The sequence below is a fragment of the Meleagris gallopavo genome, chromosome 6 (assembly GCF_000146605.3).
Source record: "Meleagris gallopavo isolate NT-WF06-2002-E0010 breed Aviagen turkey brand Nicholas breeding stock chromosome 6, Turkey_5.1, whole genome shotgun sequence".
NCBI classification, from domain to species: Eukaryota; Metazoa; Chordata; class Aves; order Galliformes; family Phasianidae; genus Meleagris; species Meleagris gallopavo.
Window position 1 is genome coordinate 30,233,893 of NC_015016.2, and position 18,510 is coordinate 30,252,402.

Sequence of the window (18,510 nt, forward strand, 5' to 3'; positions counted from 1 at the left end):
CGGGCTCCGAGCGGTGCGGCCGCCACGCACGCGCAGCCTCGTCCTCGTGCCGCCGAGGGCTGAGTCCCGCCTGGCAGCGCGGAGGTCTGCGCCTCCTCACGGCAGCCGTGCGAGGACGTGCCGGGTCGGTAACGCCGTGCGAGGCCTCAGCACCGCCCAACTTTACTTTTCGTTCTCTTTAATGTCACCCCTCCCTCCCCCTTCTAGTAAATTCCCCTGAGTTCTGCACCGCTAGAAAGGCATCTAAATGGGAACGCGTTCGGGCCACCAGTACCGGTCTTGTGTAACGACAAATGGTTACTTTGTTTACAGGGTGGAAGGTTGCTTTCATTGTAAAAAGAAAAAAAAAAAGCCAAATGAGGAAAATTTTAAGAAAGACAGGCTTACATGTTTGTTTGTGGTCACGACAATTTTATCCAGAATTTCATAGAATAGAATCATTAGGGTTGTTGGAAAAAACACAAGATCATTTGTTCCAACCACCAGCCCACCCCTCCGTGCCCACTGACTGTACCCTCAGTGCCATGTCTACATGGTTCTTGCACACCTCCAGGGACTGAGAAGAAACTTCCCTTAATACCCAACCTTAATCTCCCCTGTCTCAGTTTAAAACCAGTTTCCCCTTCCAGTGATTCTTTGCAGAACCAGAGGCTCAGCACTGAGGCCACGCAGTTAGTTCCTTCAAAATTTGCTAAAGTTGACAAAATAGCTCAACATGCTTTGCTTTCACCAGAAAGCTGGGAGAGTGGGTCAAGATTAGTGGTTGGTTTCTACTGCACAGCTAAGAGCTTCCCAGAGCTGCTGAGAAGCAGTTCTGCCTTTATCTCTATGCTGAAACTTTAAATGACCACGTTGGTAACCAAGGAATGACCAGCTTAACCAGGTGATCATGTACACAAGTATTCCCAGAAAGGAACAGAGCTCAGAGGGTGCCTAAGCAGCAGGGGAGCGCTCCCTAAAGATCACGTCCTTACTTCATGAAGCACACTCCAGGGGCTCCAGCCACTGGCAGTGCCTGCAGCTCTGCCTGGCTCTTCTCCAGTCTATTACATGGGATCCCAACAGCACCTGTATAGTCACTCCAGACTGCAGCAGAGAAGCTCATCCTTATGCAGCTGGGGCATAGATTCCAACACAGCTGTAGCAGAAATGCTAAGTCACAACTTGAAACAGTGAGCACCTGGTGGAGAGGTAGGACTAACCCAGGGGAGCTCTGCGCATGCAGTGCACCTGAGTGACCAGAAGGGGTGGAGCCAGGATCCATTCCTTTCCATACCTCACTTAAGGGTTGGCAGTGGAGGCAAGAGTATCTTACCATAGAGCCTTAGCTACCTGTGGCCTTTCAAAGGTAAACAGCTTTTTTTCCCTTAGTTTCTTATATCAGTAGCTGCTGCTTTTGGGCTTATCCTCACTTGCTGTAGTCTAGGACGTTACCACTCTGCTCTTACTGCTGTGCTTTTCATTGCACTGTAGCATTACAATAGTCATTATGTATGCTTATCAGTATGCAAAGGATTGGTGTTGTTTTCTACACTTGACCCATCAGTGAAGTTGATTAAATGAAAGACTTTACATGCCAGCTTTTCCTCTCTTTACCTGGAGAACCAGAAGCAAATATTTTAACTAACACCACAGTAGTAAAAGTAGGTGGTATATCAGAAAGATCTTCATTCTCTAGGCTTTTGAAATGTTTCATTTTAGCTGAAAACTTCTTGCTTTTGATTTCTTTGAAAAGTTTTAGTTAACGCCTTAATCTTGTTTAATTGCAATTAATGTCATTCCTAAAAGGCTAAGCTATGTTTTAGACACTGCTGTTGCCTAGCTTTCCAAAACACATTCTTAGTCCACGTCATAATGTCTTTTATACCAGCTCTGTTCCATTCAGTTCCAGTAGACAGGTTTGCTCATTTCCCCTCCCCAGTGTAACTCTATTAATGAGCAAGATTGCATTCTGTTCTGGCATAATCCGATCCTGATCCTAGCTGATGCTGCATATAAGCAGAGGGAACAAAAGGAAAAGGACACAAAAGCCACACTTAAATTCTAACACAAATATGCTTATCAGTCTTCTGCCACCAGGTGGATCAGTGGAAAAAAAGGGAACTAAGAACATAGTGGAATATATATATATATATATATATAAAATCACATTTAAAAAAAAGTAGGGAGGGGAAGGAAAACTAGGCAAGAGAATGAAAGATAGGAATATATTCTCATTAACATGTACATATGTGAGACTTAGCCACAGTGTACAGTGACAGTGCTTCCTAAGTACCAGTATAAATTCCAGCAGGATTTTAAGATATTCTGATGGTTAAGAAACTAAAAAAAAAAAAAAGTAGGAACTGATACAAAGACCTACTTGTAAAAAGTCTAATCAGATTTACATTTTAAATTGAAAACTGCAAGTACTCTGTGTTTTCCATAAGCAGCCTGTCTTCATCATTTCCTACAATAACATCACCACAGCTTCCTGGAGTATGAAATTGATAATTATTACCTGTATACTTCAGGTTCGACTTTTACAATCTATAAGGTGGTGAGGATAAAAAGAGTGTACAATGAGATGCACAGTCATGAAGGGTGACCAAATGCATGAGGCCTTCAGGCAACAGGAATTAAAAATATTATTAATAGTTGAGAGTTCCTGTAAACAGAGGATACATTTATAACAGAGACAGATATCTTAATTCTCCAACCCCACCAGCAAATCTTCTTGTGCTTACACTATTGGCAGATTTCCCTTTCTTTCCCTTGCAAGCTCTAAATTTCTTATAATTTATATTTGCAAAGATATTACAGCTGCTCATTGTGTGTCTGTGAAAATAAAGGATTAATCACTGGGCAAGTAGTACAGCAATAAATAGCAGTAAATAGCTGTGGTACATTTGTTATGTGAAGTCCATTTCAGCTGTTGTTTTTGATCTTTTCTTGATATTAGGAGAGGAATTATTAATGAGAAAATGCTTACAGAAACTGATGAGGTTATTTGCCTTTGGAAAATAATTCTACCAACAAATGTATTGGTGCTGCACAACATATAATCAGTCTCTTCAATCAAAAGCTTAGTTGTGAAATATTTCATGTCTTAATTTTTGCCTCTTGTCTGTGTTGTGTAATTTAGCAAAAGACTTTTTTCCATGGGACGGATTGAAAAATCAAAAATTAAAAAAATTCCTTTAACACAGCTTCTTATGATTTCTCTGTGGAAATGCAGCATCTAGCTCAATAACTGCATAATTTTCCAAATTGAAATGGGCCTTTGGGTGAACACCAATATTTTTCACACCAGCAAGAAAAATTCATTTTTCCAAAGTAGGTCTTGCAAGACTGAAATAAAGCACTGTAGACTAGTCAGCATCAGAAAACTCATACAAGTAAATATTTGCATACATGTCTGATTTGCTGTCTGTTGGGATACCACCTACCCCCAGTTCTGTTTGTTTTCTTAGGTCTAGGCCACCAATCCCTCTGACACATTAATATCCTTTTCTTCCTGTTGGAGCAACAGATTTAAACGCTGAATTTTCCCATGTCTAATCCATTCAGAAAAGAAGGTTGAAAAATTCAGAGGCGGCAAGTAGATTCAGACAAGCACTGGAAAGGAGGGAAGAAATGCACATGTGGGGAGATGGTGTGATCAGCAAGCTGAAAACACTGCTTTCTGCATCTGTTTATTTTACAAGGTGAAGCTATGCATGCAGAACAAAACTGCAAGCAAAACTTTCTAATATACTAACTTGAGTTACTTGATTGGTAACAGGTATGAGATCTAGTCTAGATATAGAGAATCCTAAAGAGATTAAGTAAACTAAAAGTACTTCTGATCACAGCAACGTAACAGTTGAAGGTGCCCACACCTTCACCTTTGGTTAATTGATATCAATTTCCTTATATGCAGCATTGTAGGTAGAATACGATGTAACTTGCTGGCACAGCTCTGTGCATACATCTGAACGTACATGAATACTTGAATACTATGGTGCTATGGTGTTAGAGTCCCGAAGTGCCAAAGCTGTGAGTAGCTTCTGCAACCCGTTACAAGAACTGAACTACATATAACGGCAAACTAACCACATGCCAAACCAGATAGATGGTGATCACTTCTGTGCCTACCGTCAAAATTCATTTACACCAGTAGAGGGCAGAAATGACAACTTTCCCATTTTTGTGAAGGCTCCCTAACTTGATCCAAATCAGAGAATTGAGTTGGAAAGGACTCTTAAAGGCCATCTAGATGAACTTCCCTGTAATTAACAGGGACACCTACAGCTAGATCATGTTGTTCAGAGCCCTATCCAGCCTTATCTTGAATGTCCCAAGGGTTGGGGCATCCACCACCTCTCTGGGCAACTTGTTCCAGTGCTTTGCTACCATTATTGTAAAAATCTGTGTCCTTGACATATCTAGTCTAAATCTCCCCTCTTCTACTTTGAAACCATTTTCCCTTGTTCTGCCACAACAGATACTGCTAAAGAGTCTGTCCCCTTCTTTCTTCAGCCCCTCTTTAGAAACAGAAAGGCTGCACTCAGGTCTTCCCAGAGCCTTCTCTTCTCCAAGCTGAACAGCCCCAGCTCTCTCAGCCTGTTCTCACAGGGGAGGTGCTCCAACCCTTGGATCGTTTCTGTGGCCCTTCTCTGATCACGCTCTTTTAGGTCCACGTCTCTGCTGTACTGAGGACTCCACATCTGGATGCAGTACTGCAGTTGAGGTTTCACGAGAACGCCCTTCCGCCAGGCACAAACCCCTCCCGCCGCCAACATGGTGGCTGCGGACGGGCGCCCAGGAGGTGGTAAGAAGCGGTGTTCTGCGCATGCGCCGCAGGGGCGTTGCGGCAGCCTTCCTGGCGGGGAGGGGAAGTGGGTGTGCGCGCGGGTGAGCGGCGAGTGGCGTGGCGGGGTCGGTGGAAGCGGGGAGCGGCGCGTTGTCAGGTGGGTGCTGGTGGGAGCCGAGATAACGCGCGGCGTGTGCGCGGGGAGCGGGAGCGTAGAGCACAGGCGGGGGTGTCCCGCGTGTGCAGAAGGGAGAGGACGGGCCGCGCGCTGCGCCCGAGGATTGGGGCCGTGCGGAGGGGTGGGCGCGCCGTCGGCACGGGGCTGGGGGCGGTGGGGGGGAAGAGCGGGCGGCCGCGGCTTGCCGACGGCCGGACCCGGGCTTCCGCTTCGCCTCGGCGCCCGCTTTGTTCGGCTTCGGGTTCCGTTCGGCTTCGTAGTTTTATTTTCTTGCCTGCAGGCGCCGGCTGCTGCCCGGTGTCCGCGCGGCTTTCCTTCCCGTAGCGTCGGTTGTGCGTTATTTGCGAATTTTCAAGTGATGTGTGTGGGAGTATCCAGTGAGGTATTGAAACATCTGACATAACCTAAGCAGGTCTGGAACTTGCTCTGAACTCCCCGAAATCCGTCGTGGTTTCCTTCCTCGCATGCAGTGGCCTTTCAGTCAGCAGCAGTAAATGCAGTGACTCTGCAGGATTTACTTCTGCCTCGTGCTCGAGTGACCCGGCTTGTGGAGACGCTGGGCGCGCTCACTGCCCTGCGATGGAACTTAAAGACAGCTCAGGCCCTGCTCGAGCAGAGGTGGAATCATTAGCTGTGGTAATTTCTGTAAGCGTTTGTAATGCGCTAGCATCTGTCTCCCTCGTTTCTGTGGTCTCATTAATAACTCAATACATTTTCTTTTCAGTTCTCTAATCCAACACGTTAGCATCCTGTACATTCTCTTTTATGTATCGTGTCTCTAAAAGATAGTGATGGATGGAAGGGAGCGCGAGTTCTGGGTTTGTGTGCCACAGAGCAGTGCAGAGAAGGATGTGTGGTGTTTCTTACGACTTTATTCCCCTCAGTGGGTAATTTATGGGTGTGGGGGGACAGCTTCTCTCTTTGGAAATTGAGCTTTGTCAGAACTGGGATTTTTATTTTGTAATGAAGCCTTCACAATATGAGCACGTTGAATATAAAAGCTAACTGTGCATGAGATTTGTTCTGACTAATTGTGATGTGTTGTTATTCTGCTGGAAGTGTCATGAATTGCTATTGCATCCTTCTGAGAATATCAAGGAGAAGAGACAGGATGATGGTGTTCTAGTGTTGCAAGTGCAGAGATTGCAGTTTTAGATCAAATTTATTGCTCCCTTTGTTCCTAGTTTGACTGCTGGATATACCCATGTATAAAGCTGAAGTTTTTGTGTCCTCTTTATGTTATTTTATGCTTTTCAGTATGTTCAGTAATTTAGTTGAGGGCTCCAGAGAACTAAGTAATCATGATGAAATTAATTCGGTCCAATAAATAGGTCTCTCTCTTAAAGCTTTTTCAGGTAAAAATGTAGCTACTTAGAGTTCTTTTCGTTTCTCATTAGTGCTTTGTTTTAAACCACTTCATGCCTTCTAGCTTCCCGAGGGAGGTTTTGGTATTAGCTAATCTCACACTGTTTAACTTGGTGGTTGAATGTCATTTAAAAGTATTTCCCCTGGAGTTCATGAGCACTTGGACCTTTTTTGAAAATAGCTACAAGCACCGGTTTGTGCATCTTGCCCACACTGTGAGTAGGATAACTGCATGCTGTCAGCTTAAATTGTCAGCTGTGTACACTCCATATCTACAGACAAGTAAGCATCAAAAATACATGTTAAGTTGTTTACAGTAGCTGTCAAAAATCTGTTGTGGATCTCAGTCATTCGGATGAATGTGTTTTGTCCTGGTGGAAACTTACTGCTGAAATGTTCTTTATAAGGTATTTGTTATTTGAAAAGCCTTTCAGCTGTGGCTGAAATCTTGCACTGTTGGGTGGGCTGGGTTTCCTGAACCAAGCGTCTGTAACATTCTCTTAACTTTTCTTGTGTGATTATCAGATTTACAAGAATTATTTTACCGCTTGCCTGTGCCATTTAAAAGATTAATTTTGAACTAAGTAGGTACTTTGTTTATTTAAAAGAGGGTGTGTGCTAATACTGGACTCGAGAGGACTTGAAGTTTACCCCACTGAAATTGATCTCTGCAATAGCAAGAAAGAAATGAGGCTATCTTGAGATAAACAGCCCGGATAAGTTTCTGGGTATCTCCTACTTCATTTGAAGAATGAATTCTACTTTCCCTACCGTTATGGTTAAGGACTGTCTGTCATAACCCATATGATGCTAAGGTAAAATGACAGACTCATCTAGCCATAATGGAAGATGAAGAAGGGACGAAATTGTCTGTGTTTAACATTTCTTCCACTTTCATTTCAGGAAAATCTTCAGTTGGGTCAGCTTCCTGGGAGAGGGAGCGTGAGTATGAGGCCTGGTCCATACTGTAGTGTGACCACTCAGTGGTATTTTTGATGAACGAGTCTTGCACATATCCGTACTCAGTTCTCTCAATTCTGAGGGTTTCCTGAAATAAAACCAAAAATGTTACGTTCTTCCTCTCTCTCCAGTATGCTCTTTAGTTACTTTTTACAGGAGTAGTGTTTCTATTGGTGCTGTGTATACTCATGTGGGTTTGTATGTATGTGACCAGTTCTACAGAGGCAAACTTTCTGCCTTTGTAGCAGTCACCTTACTAGTTGGCTTTTATTCCCCTCCCTCTCAGTTATTTTTAAAACATTTAGTGAAAATCTCTCTCAATAGTCCACGTTGATGGTCTTGAAATTGTGGCTCCTGATATAACTAGCTAAAATTAGCCAAATGTTAACATTTCAGAAGGAAGTTTTGGGTTCTGAAGACATGGTGCAAACATAGCTGTGAAATTTCATGGAGGAAGTTGTCAAGGAAGTGTTTTTTATAGCCTGGTATTCAACTGCACTGAAAATATAGTGGCAAAACTAGCAGAAGAAGGTAGGGCGGTACCTCATGCTCTGCTGTAGCTGTGGTTCTTGTGAGCAGGTGTCCCACAATGATGGCCTGAACGACAGTGGCAGAGCATGCAGACAAAAGTGTACCAGATGAAGTGAAGAAGAAGCCACTAAGAAGTTGTAGAAATGCTTTGAGGCCCAGATGGACCTAGTGGGCAGCAAGTAGAATATAATATACTGTCCCCATTGATATTTGCTTGCTTTGACTTTCTTCATAGCACTTGCCAAGTCGTTTCCCCTCTCAAAACCTTGGCTGACTGCCTGCAGACAAGAAACAAAGAATTTCTGTTGGTTGATTTTAGAAGCATTTGCTGCCAGTGGTAGGCAAAACAAAGGGGATGGGAGGAAGAAAAAGAGAGGCAAGCCAGGATACTTTACAGGAACCGAAAGGTATTCAGCAGACTTCTTAGGCTAATGAAAAGTAAGAAAAGTCATTGGCAGAAAATGCGAAATAAAAACAGTACAAATTGGGCTACATTCAAAATTGAAACAAGTCACCAGAATTCCTCAAATTCTACAATACTAAATGTCGTGTAGCGTTTGGGTGCTCAGATCGCTTTGATTATAGAGACACTGTAAACCTGACAGATGGATCTTCGAGTCTAAATTATTTTTGTTTTATTACTTTCAATTCAAAGTCCATCTACAAGAAGTTGTTTGTGTGCTGTTCTCAGAGGCGTGTGGGAGATGAATCTGCTGCTTACCTTCTTACCCATTCTTGAGTGCTGTTCTTTGTATTTGAGCCTAGCAGACATTAGTATTAATTGTTTCTATCAACAGATCTGTGCTGCAGCATGAAAAGGCCCTCAGGCCATATCAGCATCTAGGTGTAGTATTTTGAAGGACTTTGTTGTGCCAGGCATCGCTGAGGCTTTTGGCAATAGGGTATTTTCTTTCTTCTTCTCTGGTGGTGGCATTTCTCCGTTGATCAGATTTTACACTGGCAGTAAAAGGGATACTTAAGGATTGGGATACTTGAGGATTAGTCTTGTCAAAAACCAGCTCGAATGTGGTTTCATTTGTCTTGGGGCACGCTTTGCTGGGTTTTTTTGCTGCCTAGTAGAACATCCAGGTCTTTTATGGAGCTGTGCAGCTCATTTCTGTCATAGTTTCTCAGATGGAGAAATATATATATATTATTTTCTCCTGGTTCTCACCAGGAGTTGCAGTCCTGTTATAACAGGATGCACATAATTTCTTTGGGCATCTATTTGTCAACGGCACTCTGTGCAGACTTCTATCCTACTGCCAAGCAGATAGCCAGATTAAAAACAAAGAAACAGAATACAAGCATCAATTTTGGTCTTCCTGTTCTGGAAAAGACTTGGTGTGTGGCTCCTGTTCTTTTGTGTGCTTATTTCTTTGTCCTCATCTTCAAAGATTAGTTGGTCGGTATGTACATTCAACTGCACTTGTGTGTTTTTTTTTTATTTTTTGGTCAGCCATTCTCTTTAAGCTGCACAGTGACTGATCTGATAGGTCTCTAGATACCAAAGACACTGTTCTCAGAATGGTCAGTGTGATGTCTGTAGGTTAAGTAACTGTGATTCTGGAGGTTTTCTGTTGGAAAGTCAGAAAAAAGGTTTTGGAGTTTGTGGAGATAATGAGGGATGGGTTCTAAATACATGTAAAAAAGAACGAATAGGATATTGTTGATGGAACCTTGAAAGCTTTTCCAGGAGTTCTATTAGGCTCTGGGTGATTTGGTTTTCCAGAAAGGTATGTTGACTGTTTCAATGAGAGCATCATGCATTCTGTTTGCAGCTTATTGTTTGTTAATATGATATCCCTACTGTACTGAGAAATGTTTGCTGCCAGAAATCTAACAGAAATTTCTAGTATAGACATAATTTTAGTACGCTGATTTAAAATCCCAGATGGTTACACTTCCACTGAGACTGTAGTACAATACTGTACAATTACTTTATAGTAATCATTAATGTCAGCTTTTATTGGTACTGTTCTAGTTTTTGTCTGCTCTCTGTTCTTTTGCAGCATTTTTCCCCTTCATCTGCTTCTAGTTGGATGCAGTCTTGTTGGTTGTATTTGGCGTTTCTTTTTTATCTGTCTTGATAAATCACTTTTTGTTTATACAGTTAATAATGATAATTAATCACAAAGCCAGACTTGCTTTGGAACTCACCATGTCATGTTGCTGATCATAATTTGTCAGTCAGAAACAGAGAAGTATTATCACAGTATGTAATACGTCGAGTAAAATTACTATTTATCAAGGTTACTTCCTTCATAAATTAGTTTGAGCCCTATGTAGATAAATCTCTGGGGAGTTGCTTAGGAATTACCGCTTCAACATTTGGCATTCTGTCTTTCAAATAGATAACCAAAAGGTGATTGAATCAGGCTGTGCCAATAATACTATATTGAGGGCATATTTTCTGGCTTCAACCTGCAAAGCAGTGCGATTTGGAGGCTTCTGTTCCAGCCCCTCCCTCTCCCCCTACTGACACTGTTTATCTTTTTGCTAAAGCTGCTCACTAGTAATTACCAGAAGCACCTGCTGGTTGCCCGCTCCTTTCCTGTGCTCTTACGCTCAACTTCATCTGTCCTGTCATTTTCCAAGGCGGGCGGTACGTACCATCTCTGCTGCACTTTCAAATTTGCCGTTCTGATGTCAGTAACCGCTTTTTGCAGTTTTGGGAGGGGAGATCACTTGGACAGACAAGAACAGTGATGGTGAATATGTACAGGTCTTTCGTGAGCTGACGGACTAGCAGAACTGACAGTGCTGCAAGGTGAATTGTAACCTGTTAAGGAGTTGAGTATGCCTTGTTTTCACAATACTCTTTTGCTGTTTAAGAGGATGTGTGAGGTGTGCCTTTGTCTTGTAAATTGTTGTGTTTCTTGTGAGGTACCTGGATATCTGGGTTTTGCTAGGAATAAATAATACAGAATGTAAGGAAAACTGCAGCACGATTCAGCTATTGTGGTTTTAAGTATGTCTTGGTTTCCATGGAGCGGAGTCAGTATTAAGATTGAAGTCTAATGCTATTGTTTAAGTAGCATCAGAGAGTAGAGCTTTGCTTTATTACAGAGCATACAGTGGATTTTACCTGGCTTTTTCTTTGGTCCCTGTTTCTTTTGTTTCACGCACTCATGATACAATTTGTGTGTGATTTCAGAGCCAGCACACAGTTGAGCGGATAGAGGTGTGATTTATTTTGGAGAGGATGAGGTCCTTAGTTCACTGTTTTCATTGTGAGATATGTGTCACTATTGTATCATCAATGGGTGATGTTAAATCGACACTGACAGGCTTTGACAAAAGATTTCTTAAACTATGGTGGCAACAGTTAGCAAACCCGAACTCTCTCTGTGCTGTGAAAGAGAAACCAAGTCTCTGTTCTGGAATTCCCTGTAGTTTCAAGCTCTCCTGTTGCCTCTGGCTTGGAATAATCATTTTGAAAATAATTCAGATATTCATTTTGGCTTCAGAGATCTTAGAAAAATTGCCTCTTGAAACACTCATCTTTGCCTGCCTGTTGATTATTTGGAAGATGCTCATTTCTGCATGTTCCTGGAGTTGCCATTTTGCCTGTGTAGTTGCTTCTTTTTTTTGGTTTGGTTGGTTTTGTCCTCCTCCTCCATGGAATTTCAAGATTTGTCTCTTCCGTGCTTCTGTCTTCATGATCTTCTTTGTCTTCAGCAAGGGATGGAAGGAGCTCCAACAATGTGTAATTCTGTTCTTTTTTCCTGTTGTTTTCTGCAATGACCTCCTTTGCCATAAAATCACTTCAGCTGAGGCTGGGAGAGCAGTAAGCCTGGGTTCCCACACAGGCTGAGTCACTGTGAAGAAGGAAGTCTCAGCTGCTTTTTTTTCCTTTCAGCAGGAAGTAGTAGGTAAGGAGGAATTAAGAGAATGAGGGGAAAAATCACAGGGAACGATGGTAGTTGTTTTGTACAAGTATGCTGTTATTTCATTAGATGTTACCTCTGTATTACTGAAAAGAAAAAAGTCCATTCTGAGTACAATTTTTTTAAACTATAATGTTCATGCTCCAGAAGTAGTGACCTTTCAGTGACCTACACAAGAGATTCAAGGTTATTCCAGTCCATCCATCTTATTTATTGTGCTGTTTTCTTCCTAATGTGTGCTGCTGCTGCTCAGAAGCCCTTTTTTTCCCTACCTGCAGATCACTTGAGTGATTGGCTTGCTTGGTCTTTTTTTTTTAAATCTGCTCTGTGTTGATCTTGGAAGGTTTGTGCTGAGTGTGTGTTCCAGGTCACTGGAAGCACCTGTTCCTGGAAGAAGTAAGAGACCACATGTCCAGAACTCTGAAATAACACTGGAATTCATAGAAGGCTGAAAGGCCTCTTAAAAATGCCTTTATAGCATAGGAAAAGTGTCAGCTGCAAATAATTGCATTCATTCTGACAAACTTATGCCCTGTCTGTTTCTCTGGGTTACTTGTGCGGTGTTGCACCATTTGCCCAGCAGGTTGAGGCCGTTAGTTTCAGTGGTCAGCGTGTGCACTGTGAATCAAACACATGTGGCAGAGGCCCAGTCTGTAGTTCCCGCTGCTCTTTGGCAAGAGTTTATTCAATCTGTTCATCTTGGCAAGGATTCTTATTTTGGCTTGTGGTCTTATTTACAGTGTGATAGCAGAATTATTGCTACTCCAAAGCTCTCTAGTGATACTGTCTAGTAAAGTGGTTCAGGATGAGATTTGAGTGGAGATCTGTGGGAGCTGAACTTCATGAAAATTCTGCAAGAGTTATTTCAAACAGAACAACAAAAAAAAACAGGTATGCACACTTCAGACTTTCAAGAAGGGGAAGTGGAAGTTCTGGTCTTTCTCTTTGAGGGAGGTATTGTTTGTTTTGAGTCATCACATGAATGCTCTACTGTGGTACATCCTATGTAAATGTTTTCCATCGTGTTGGAAGCTATCCTGGGATTATGTATCTGCCTAGCAACATAAGTGCGGTAACCTATTCCTGATTCCCAGAGTTCTGTTTACCTCTTATTTCAGTACACCCAACATCAAAAGTAAGATTTTGTGTACTGACAGTTTATTCTCATGCAGTACCTTGTGATTTCTCAGCAACTTTGTTGTTCAAGTCCTCATATTGCCCCTGGTTGGGGTTTAGAGTTCTCAGAATAATGTTGATACACATTATCTAAGAATGAAGGTTTAGAAGCAATCAGCACAACTCAGAGCACTGCTGATAGTAACACTTCAGTTTGCAGTAGGCTGTGGTTTGTTGGTCCGAGGCCAGTTGCAGTACTGAACAGAGGTGATGAAATGTACCATGGAGACTGTGTTCAGTTTCGGTGCGTGCTTAGCAGGATGAGGACTGTAGTCTCAATATTCTGAGCTAACACCGTCTACTCAAAATGAAGACTGAAGTATCAGTAAAGGAGATTTGGTGAAGAATGGCTGAACGTGTGTCTACAATCTAAAAACTACTTGTCAGATTACGTGTGGGAGAGAATGGAGAGTAACATGAAAATGCAATCGTATAAAATCGGTTGCTTTTTGCAGACTTAAATGATGGAGATTTCAATTATCAATACTTTTTTGAGAGGAAGTTTGAGTTAGCTGGGAGATGAGAAATGATGACTGGGTTCATGTGAAGAGAAAAAATGAAGAACACAAATGTGTGTGTATGCAAGTGTGATCAGTCTGTAACGTGTGTCCACTGCAGTGTAAGAGGATTGAGTTATTTCAGTGAGATTCTTAAGGTTTTTTTAAAACTGTTCAAATCAATTTCAGGGCATTCAAATATTATAATAAAGTGGATTTGGCTTTTGCTATTTCCTCTAACAATTGCTTTAAAACTGAAAGTGTATTTCATTTTGGCTCAAAGAGATCAATTTCAACTCCTATATGAGAAACGTAAGGTCTTTTAGTGCTGCACTTCGTCTTGTTTGAGTAATTTTTTTCTTCCAATACAGGGCTCCTTGAAGATGTCTGGCTCATTTTACTTCAACCCATCTGGCTATTTGCTGTTTAACTGCTGAAGTTTTCCTACTGCTTGTTCTCCTGAATTCTTAATTTATCAAGTTGTCAGAAGTGGCTGCTAATGGTATGTTTTTTTGTTTTTTTGTGTTTTTTTTTAATAGTAATAGCAAACTGCTAGAAGTGTGTGCAGTGTGCATCTTTGTTTTGGTTTTATTTATGAGCAAGGCACCAAAAAGGGAAAAAAAAAACAAAACTGAAACACAACAGTACTGTACAAAACCAGATGGCAACCAACTTGCAACTAACAAACCAAGAAGCCTTGTTTTTTCTCTTTATATTGCCCAGTGCTTCTACATGAATAGTAAGGATCAAGTGAATCATTTCACAGGTCAATTCTAGATTTTGCTTTTGGGCTTACTAGTTCAAAGTACAGTATTTAAAATATTTAAGGTAACTTGTAAAAGCATAGAAGTTTTGAAGAACAAAAGTAAAAAAAAGAGGAAGCCCAGTAACAGCAGATGAGATAGAAGGATGACCATTCCTCTGAGCAGATACAAATCTGCAGCTCTGTTCTACGTTTCTGCTGTAGCATTGCATTTGGAAAATTGTGTTTGTCACTGATGTCAATAACCATAGCAATTTTGAATAACTAAGTAATGTTTTACAAATTTCAGGAATCAAGATCAGCTAAACTAAGAAGATGTGTTCAAGATGATCCAGCCAGAAGACTTCTTATTTTATAGAAATTCATTTAATATATAATATCACTAGACTAACCTAAGTTCAGTTATTCTTCTTGAAAATAAGACACCTGTGGCCTTCATCAGAAATGTTTCTAACATTTTCAAGAAAAAACATGTCCCAGAAGCTAAGCATGTTTTTACTGGTTTTTGGAATCATTTGGGGTTTGATGTTGCTACGCTACACTTTTCAGTATCCAAGACGTCAAAGCAGTGCTGAGCTGCGTGGTCAGATATTAGACCTAAGTAAAAGATATGTCAAAGCACTGGCAGAAGAAAACAAGAATTTAATGAATGGTGGCAGTGGAGCCTCTGTAGCAGGATATGGTAAGAGGGGAAAAAAAGCTTGCTAATTGTTCAAATAACTTTGTAAGTGGAATCTGCAAGGCTGTACTTCTTGAAGTAATATATGTTGATTGCTCTTTAAGAGAAAATATCTCTCTGTACTAATTATTTTGGTTTTATTTTATTGACCAAAGTTGAAATTTGAGCTGTGGTAGACCTTGTAAAACCAGGTAAGTTTAAATGTCATCTTTGTCCCAAATTTGAGAGAAGATAGTGGTGTGGTGTGCTTTATAGCTTACGTAGGAAATGATATATTTTAACAGTGTTTTTTTCTGTTACTTAGAGGAAAGTGTTTAATAACTACTCTTTTATGCTGGAAGGTATTTAAAAATACTCTATCACTGTCCAAAGCTGAATGGTGTCACTTGGATATTATCTGGGTGAAATTTGAAATACTGCCTGTACAATCAATGAATATACAGATGGTATAGTATATCCAGGAGCTTGGCTGATGTACTTATTATATTGGAGTAGGAAAAGAAGAACACTCACCCTATCCTGGGTTCACAAAATAGACTCTGGTGGAGCGGATCTCCAGAAGAGATCCTTCCCCACTGGCAGTCAGCTCTTAAATGGGTCTAGGAGAGGTGCAGCCAGGCTCCACCCCTTCCTGCAGCACAGGTGAATTGCCTTCATCTGTGCTCCCGTGCTGACTCAGTGCTCACCTCAGGTGATCAGTCAGAGGTTCAGGCAGTGATTCAGCAGCCCCATACACTGCCTTTGAAGAATCACCACCCTTCTGTTTGAACTTGAAGTTTTGTTCTTAGAGTCTTAATATTTAGCTGGCTTGCTTTACATCTTAGTATTATGAGGGTATCTTCCTTTCCTAGAGTAACCAGGAAATTGTATTTTAAACAAACAAATACAAAAACTTTTAATTCTCCCACCCTCAGTCTGTACTCCTTTTGAAATTGAATATTAGACAGGATAACAAACTAAGGTATTAATATTTTGAAATAGCAGTTATTTTCTGTGTGCAATAAATAATGGGAGTTTTTTTCATTGCCTTTCAGCTGATCTTAAGAGAACAATTGCTGTTCTTCTGGATGACATCTTACAGCGTCTTGTGAAATTGGAAAACAAAGTGGATTACATCATTGTGAATGGCTCAGCAACAAATACCACTAATGGAACTAGCAACCAAGTATCAGTAAATTCAAGTAAACGTGCAAAAGCAGCAGGCAACATTAGATAGCAAAGCAGGCTATGTTGTGTTGCTACATGTATGATAGGTCGTAATTAAGACAAGCTTTTTATCTCTGGCTAGGGCAAAGCAGTAGTGACTCCAAATGAAGCATACGCTATTCTGTTGAAGAATGTGCTGGATATGTGTGTATATATATATATTGGCCTAACTTATGTGCATAAGGTTCTTAAAGCACTATTCCATTGCCTTTGAGCAGTGCTTCTAAAGTGATCTTGTTGTCTTTAAAGATATTTTGATATCATGATTTGATGTAGTATGCCCTTGGATAATAACAGTAAATGGACAGCAATGAGGAACTTAGAGGTAGGTTTATAAATGTATTTAATTAAGTATAAATATAGCATATCTTTTGGATAGGTGAGCAGCGTTGTAGCTTATTCATTTTTGTGATCTGCATTAAACAGGTAACTGAGGAGAACATCGTTAAACAGATATTAGAAAATGTGTATACTTAACAGTATTTTGTTACTCATTTACTAAAATATTAAACTGAGGATAGCGCTTTGGGGGGGATAATGTTTTAGAATTGTGATCCAAAGAATGTCTTTATTTGCACTATCAGAATAGCTAGAGAGAATTTACTGTATATTTAAGAAAATCAGTTAAAATAGGAAAACATCCCAGGTAGTTACACTGTCCAGGTGTATCCTTGTGTCAAAATTAAGGCAGTTAGATTACCAAAAGCAAACATAATCCGTGATATCTTACGATTGTTTCTTACTAAGATATTTAAGTGTATGTATTTTTTAACTGCAGATGAAACTATTTAAGTGATGGAAATAAGTTTTAGATATGTGAATACTGTTTATTTTTATTCACTGCTGTTTCTTTTTAACTCATGAGTAACTTGTGATTTGTGATGAGAATAGCACACCAGCTCCCTGAAATGCCTCCTTGATCAGGAGGGAGAGCAACGAAGGGAGACGAGGCATCTCTGCCTTTAACAGAGATATGTACTAAAGGTGTCTTATCATGGAATATTTCAGAGCTAAGGTAATGTTTGCCTTATGTCTAAGATAGCCTTATAGCAAAGTGAATTGCAGTGTGGACTCACTGTATTCCAAATGTTACTGAAGTCATATTCAAGTGCCACTGAGCCTGCTTTTTTAAAATGTAGTGAATGGTGAATGTTTTGCAGGGAGGGGAAGGGTATGTTCAGGGACTTTTGCCAAAAATGTGCTAGTTATTTATCTTTTAATGTGAGTGGGTCTTTTTCTTTGCTTTTCTTTTTTTTTTTTGATAGTCTAATTTTAATTAAGGAAAAACATGCAGTAAAAATGGAGGTGCTGGATGATATACCATCCAAAGTTCCGTGTCCTTTTTTTTTTTTTTTTTTCCCTGCTGTTACTCTGGATTTGTATAATGGAAAATGTAGTTAGAACCATAGCAGACAGATAGCATTTTTTTTCCTGTCAAATTGTGTGTAAAGTTGCACTTCCTTGGAGAAAGAGAAAAATAAATTTTTAATTGTACTTACAAAGACTCCTGTGTGTTGTGTTTGTTTTTTTTTAAGTGCTGTCATTCTTAATGTGCTCCAGGTGTTTCAGGAAAATTGTATGTCTCTGAGGTTTAGTAGTAGGTTTAGTAGTAATGTCTACTACAATTGCAGCTGAATCACCAGAACCTCTTACTGTCTAATGTTTGGGAAACTTTCAGACAGGAGGTGAGTGGAGAAAGATACTGAAATGTAACAAAACAGATCTTTAATCATGAAGACTGCACTCTTAAATTAAAAGTGAGTAAGAGAAGTGCCATCTGCAAGTTTGTAATGTGGAGATAGGTTTTTATATCTATCTGTGCTTTTTATTCCCTGTGTATTTGATCTGTAGCCATAGAAACCTTGGTGGTGGTGCTCCTTGGCACTATAAAGAGTAATGCAGGTGACTTTGTGTATGTAAATCATCTCCTCTTTTTTTTATAAGGGTATATGAAATCAAAAACAAATTTGAGGATTGCTAAAGAAGCCTAAAAAAAAGCTGCCAGGTGTATATTTGTCTCTGTGCACACATTTTGCACAGGATTTTGGAAACAGACACATACTGACTTAAATGCAGTTATGTACCCCTCATAGTAATTCATGGTTGCATTAGTGAACAGTTGCTTTTCTCAGTGTCACAATGGCTCACAGGAGTTGCTTTTTAATTAGTGTGTGTGTGTGTGTGTATGTATGTAGGAAGAACAGCGAACTAGCAATAGTATGAATGTTCTTTTCATAATACAGTTTATCAAGAAGCAAATTCAAAATATTCAGTTAGCTTGCTGTACTTACTTTAAATGAAAGCAGCACTGCTAGGGCATATATAGCATTATATCCGTATCCAAGATACATCTTGTCCATTTCTCTGTGGCCAGTCCTGTTTGGTGCTGAGTGGTCCCACAGTTTGGTTGGATGATCAGATAACTCCACTGACACCCATCAAAACTGCTCAAAGTAAATCTGTTCATCCATTGTTGGGATCACAGAATTTT

General features: G+C 40.5%; 1 protein-coding gene across 1 annotated transcript; it reads left to right on the top strand.

Annotated features, from left to right (window-relative positions):
• The first annotated feature begins 4,827 nt into the window (after window positions 1-4,827).
• Window positions 4,828-17,523, top strand: CCDC126 (coiled-coil domain containing 126). Its single transcript, XM_003207137.4, has 4 exons — window positions 4,828-4,931; window positions 13,743-13,873; window positions 14,424-14,816; window positions 15,848-17,523. The coding sequence occupies exons 3-4, from the start codon at window positions 14,579-14,581 to the stop codon at window positions 16,027-16,029; spliced, it is 420 nt and encodes a 139-aa protein (XP_003207185.1). The 5' UTR covers window positions 4,828-4,931; window positions 13,743-13,873; window positions 14,424-14,578; the 3' UTR covers window positions 16,030-17,523.
• Window positions 17,524-18,510: the final 987 nt, after the last annotated feature.

Coding starts and splice junctions, on each gene's coding strand:
- CCDC126 (XM_003207137.4), top strand. CDS start 14,579: ATGTTTCTAACATTTTCAAGAAAAAACATGTCCCAGAAGCTAAGCATG. Junction 14,817..15,847: donor AGCCTCTGTAGCAGGATATG/GTAAGAGGGGAA, acceptor ATTGCCTTTCAG/CTGATCTTAAGAGAACAATT.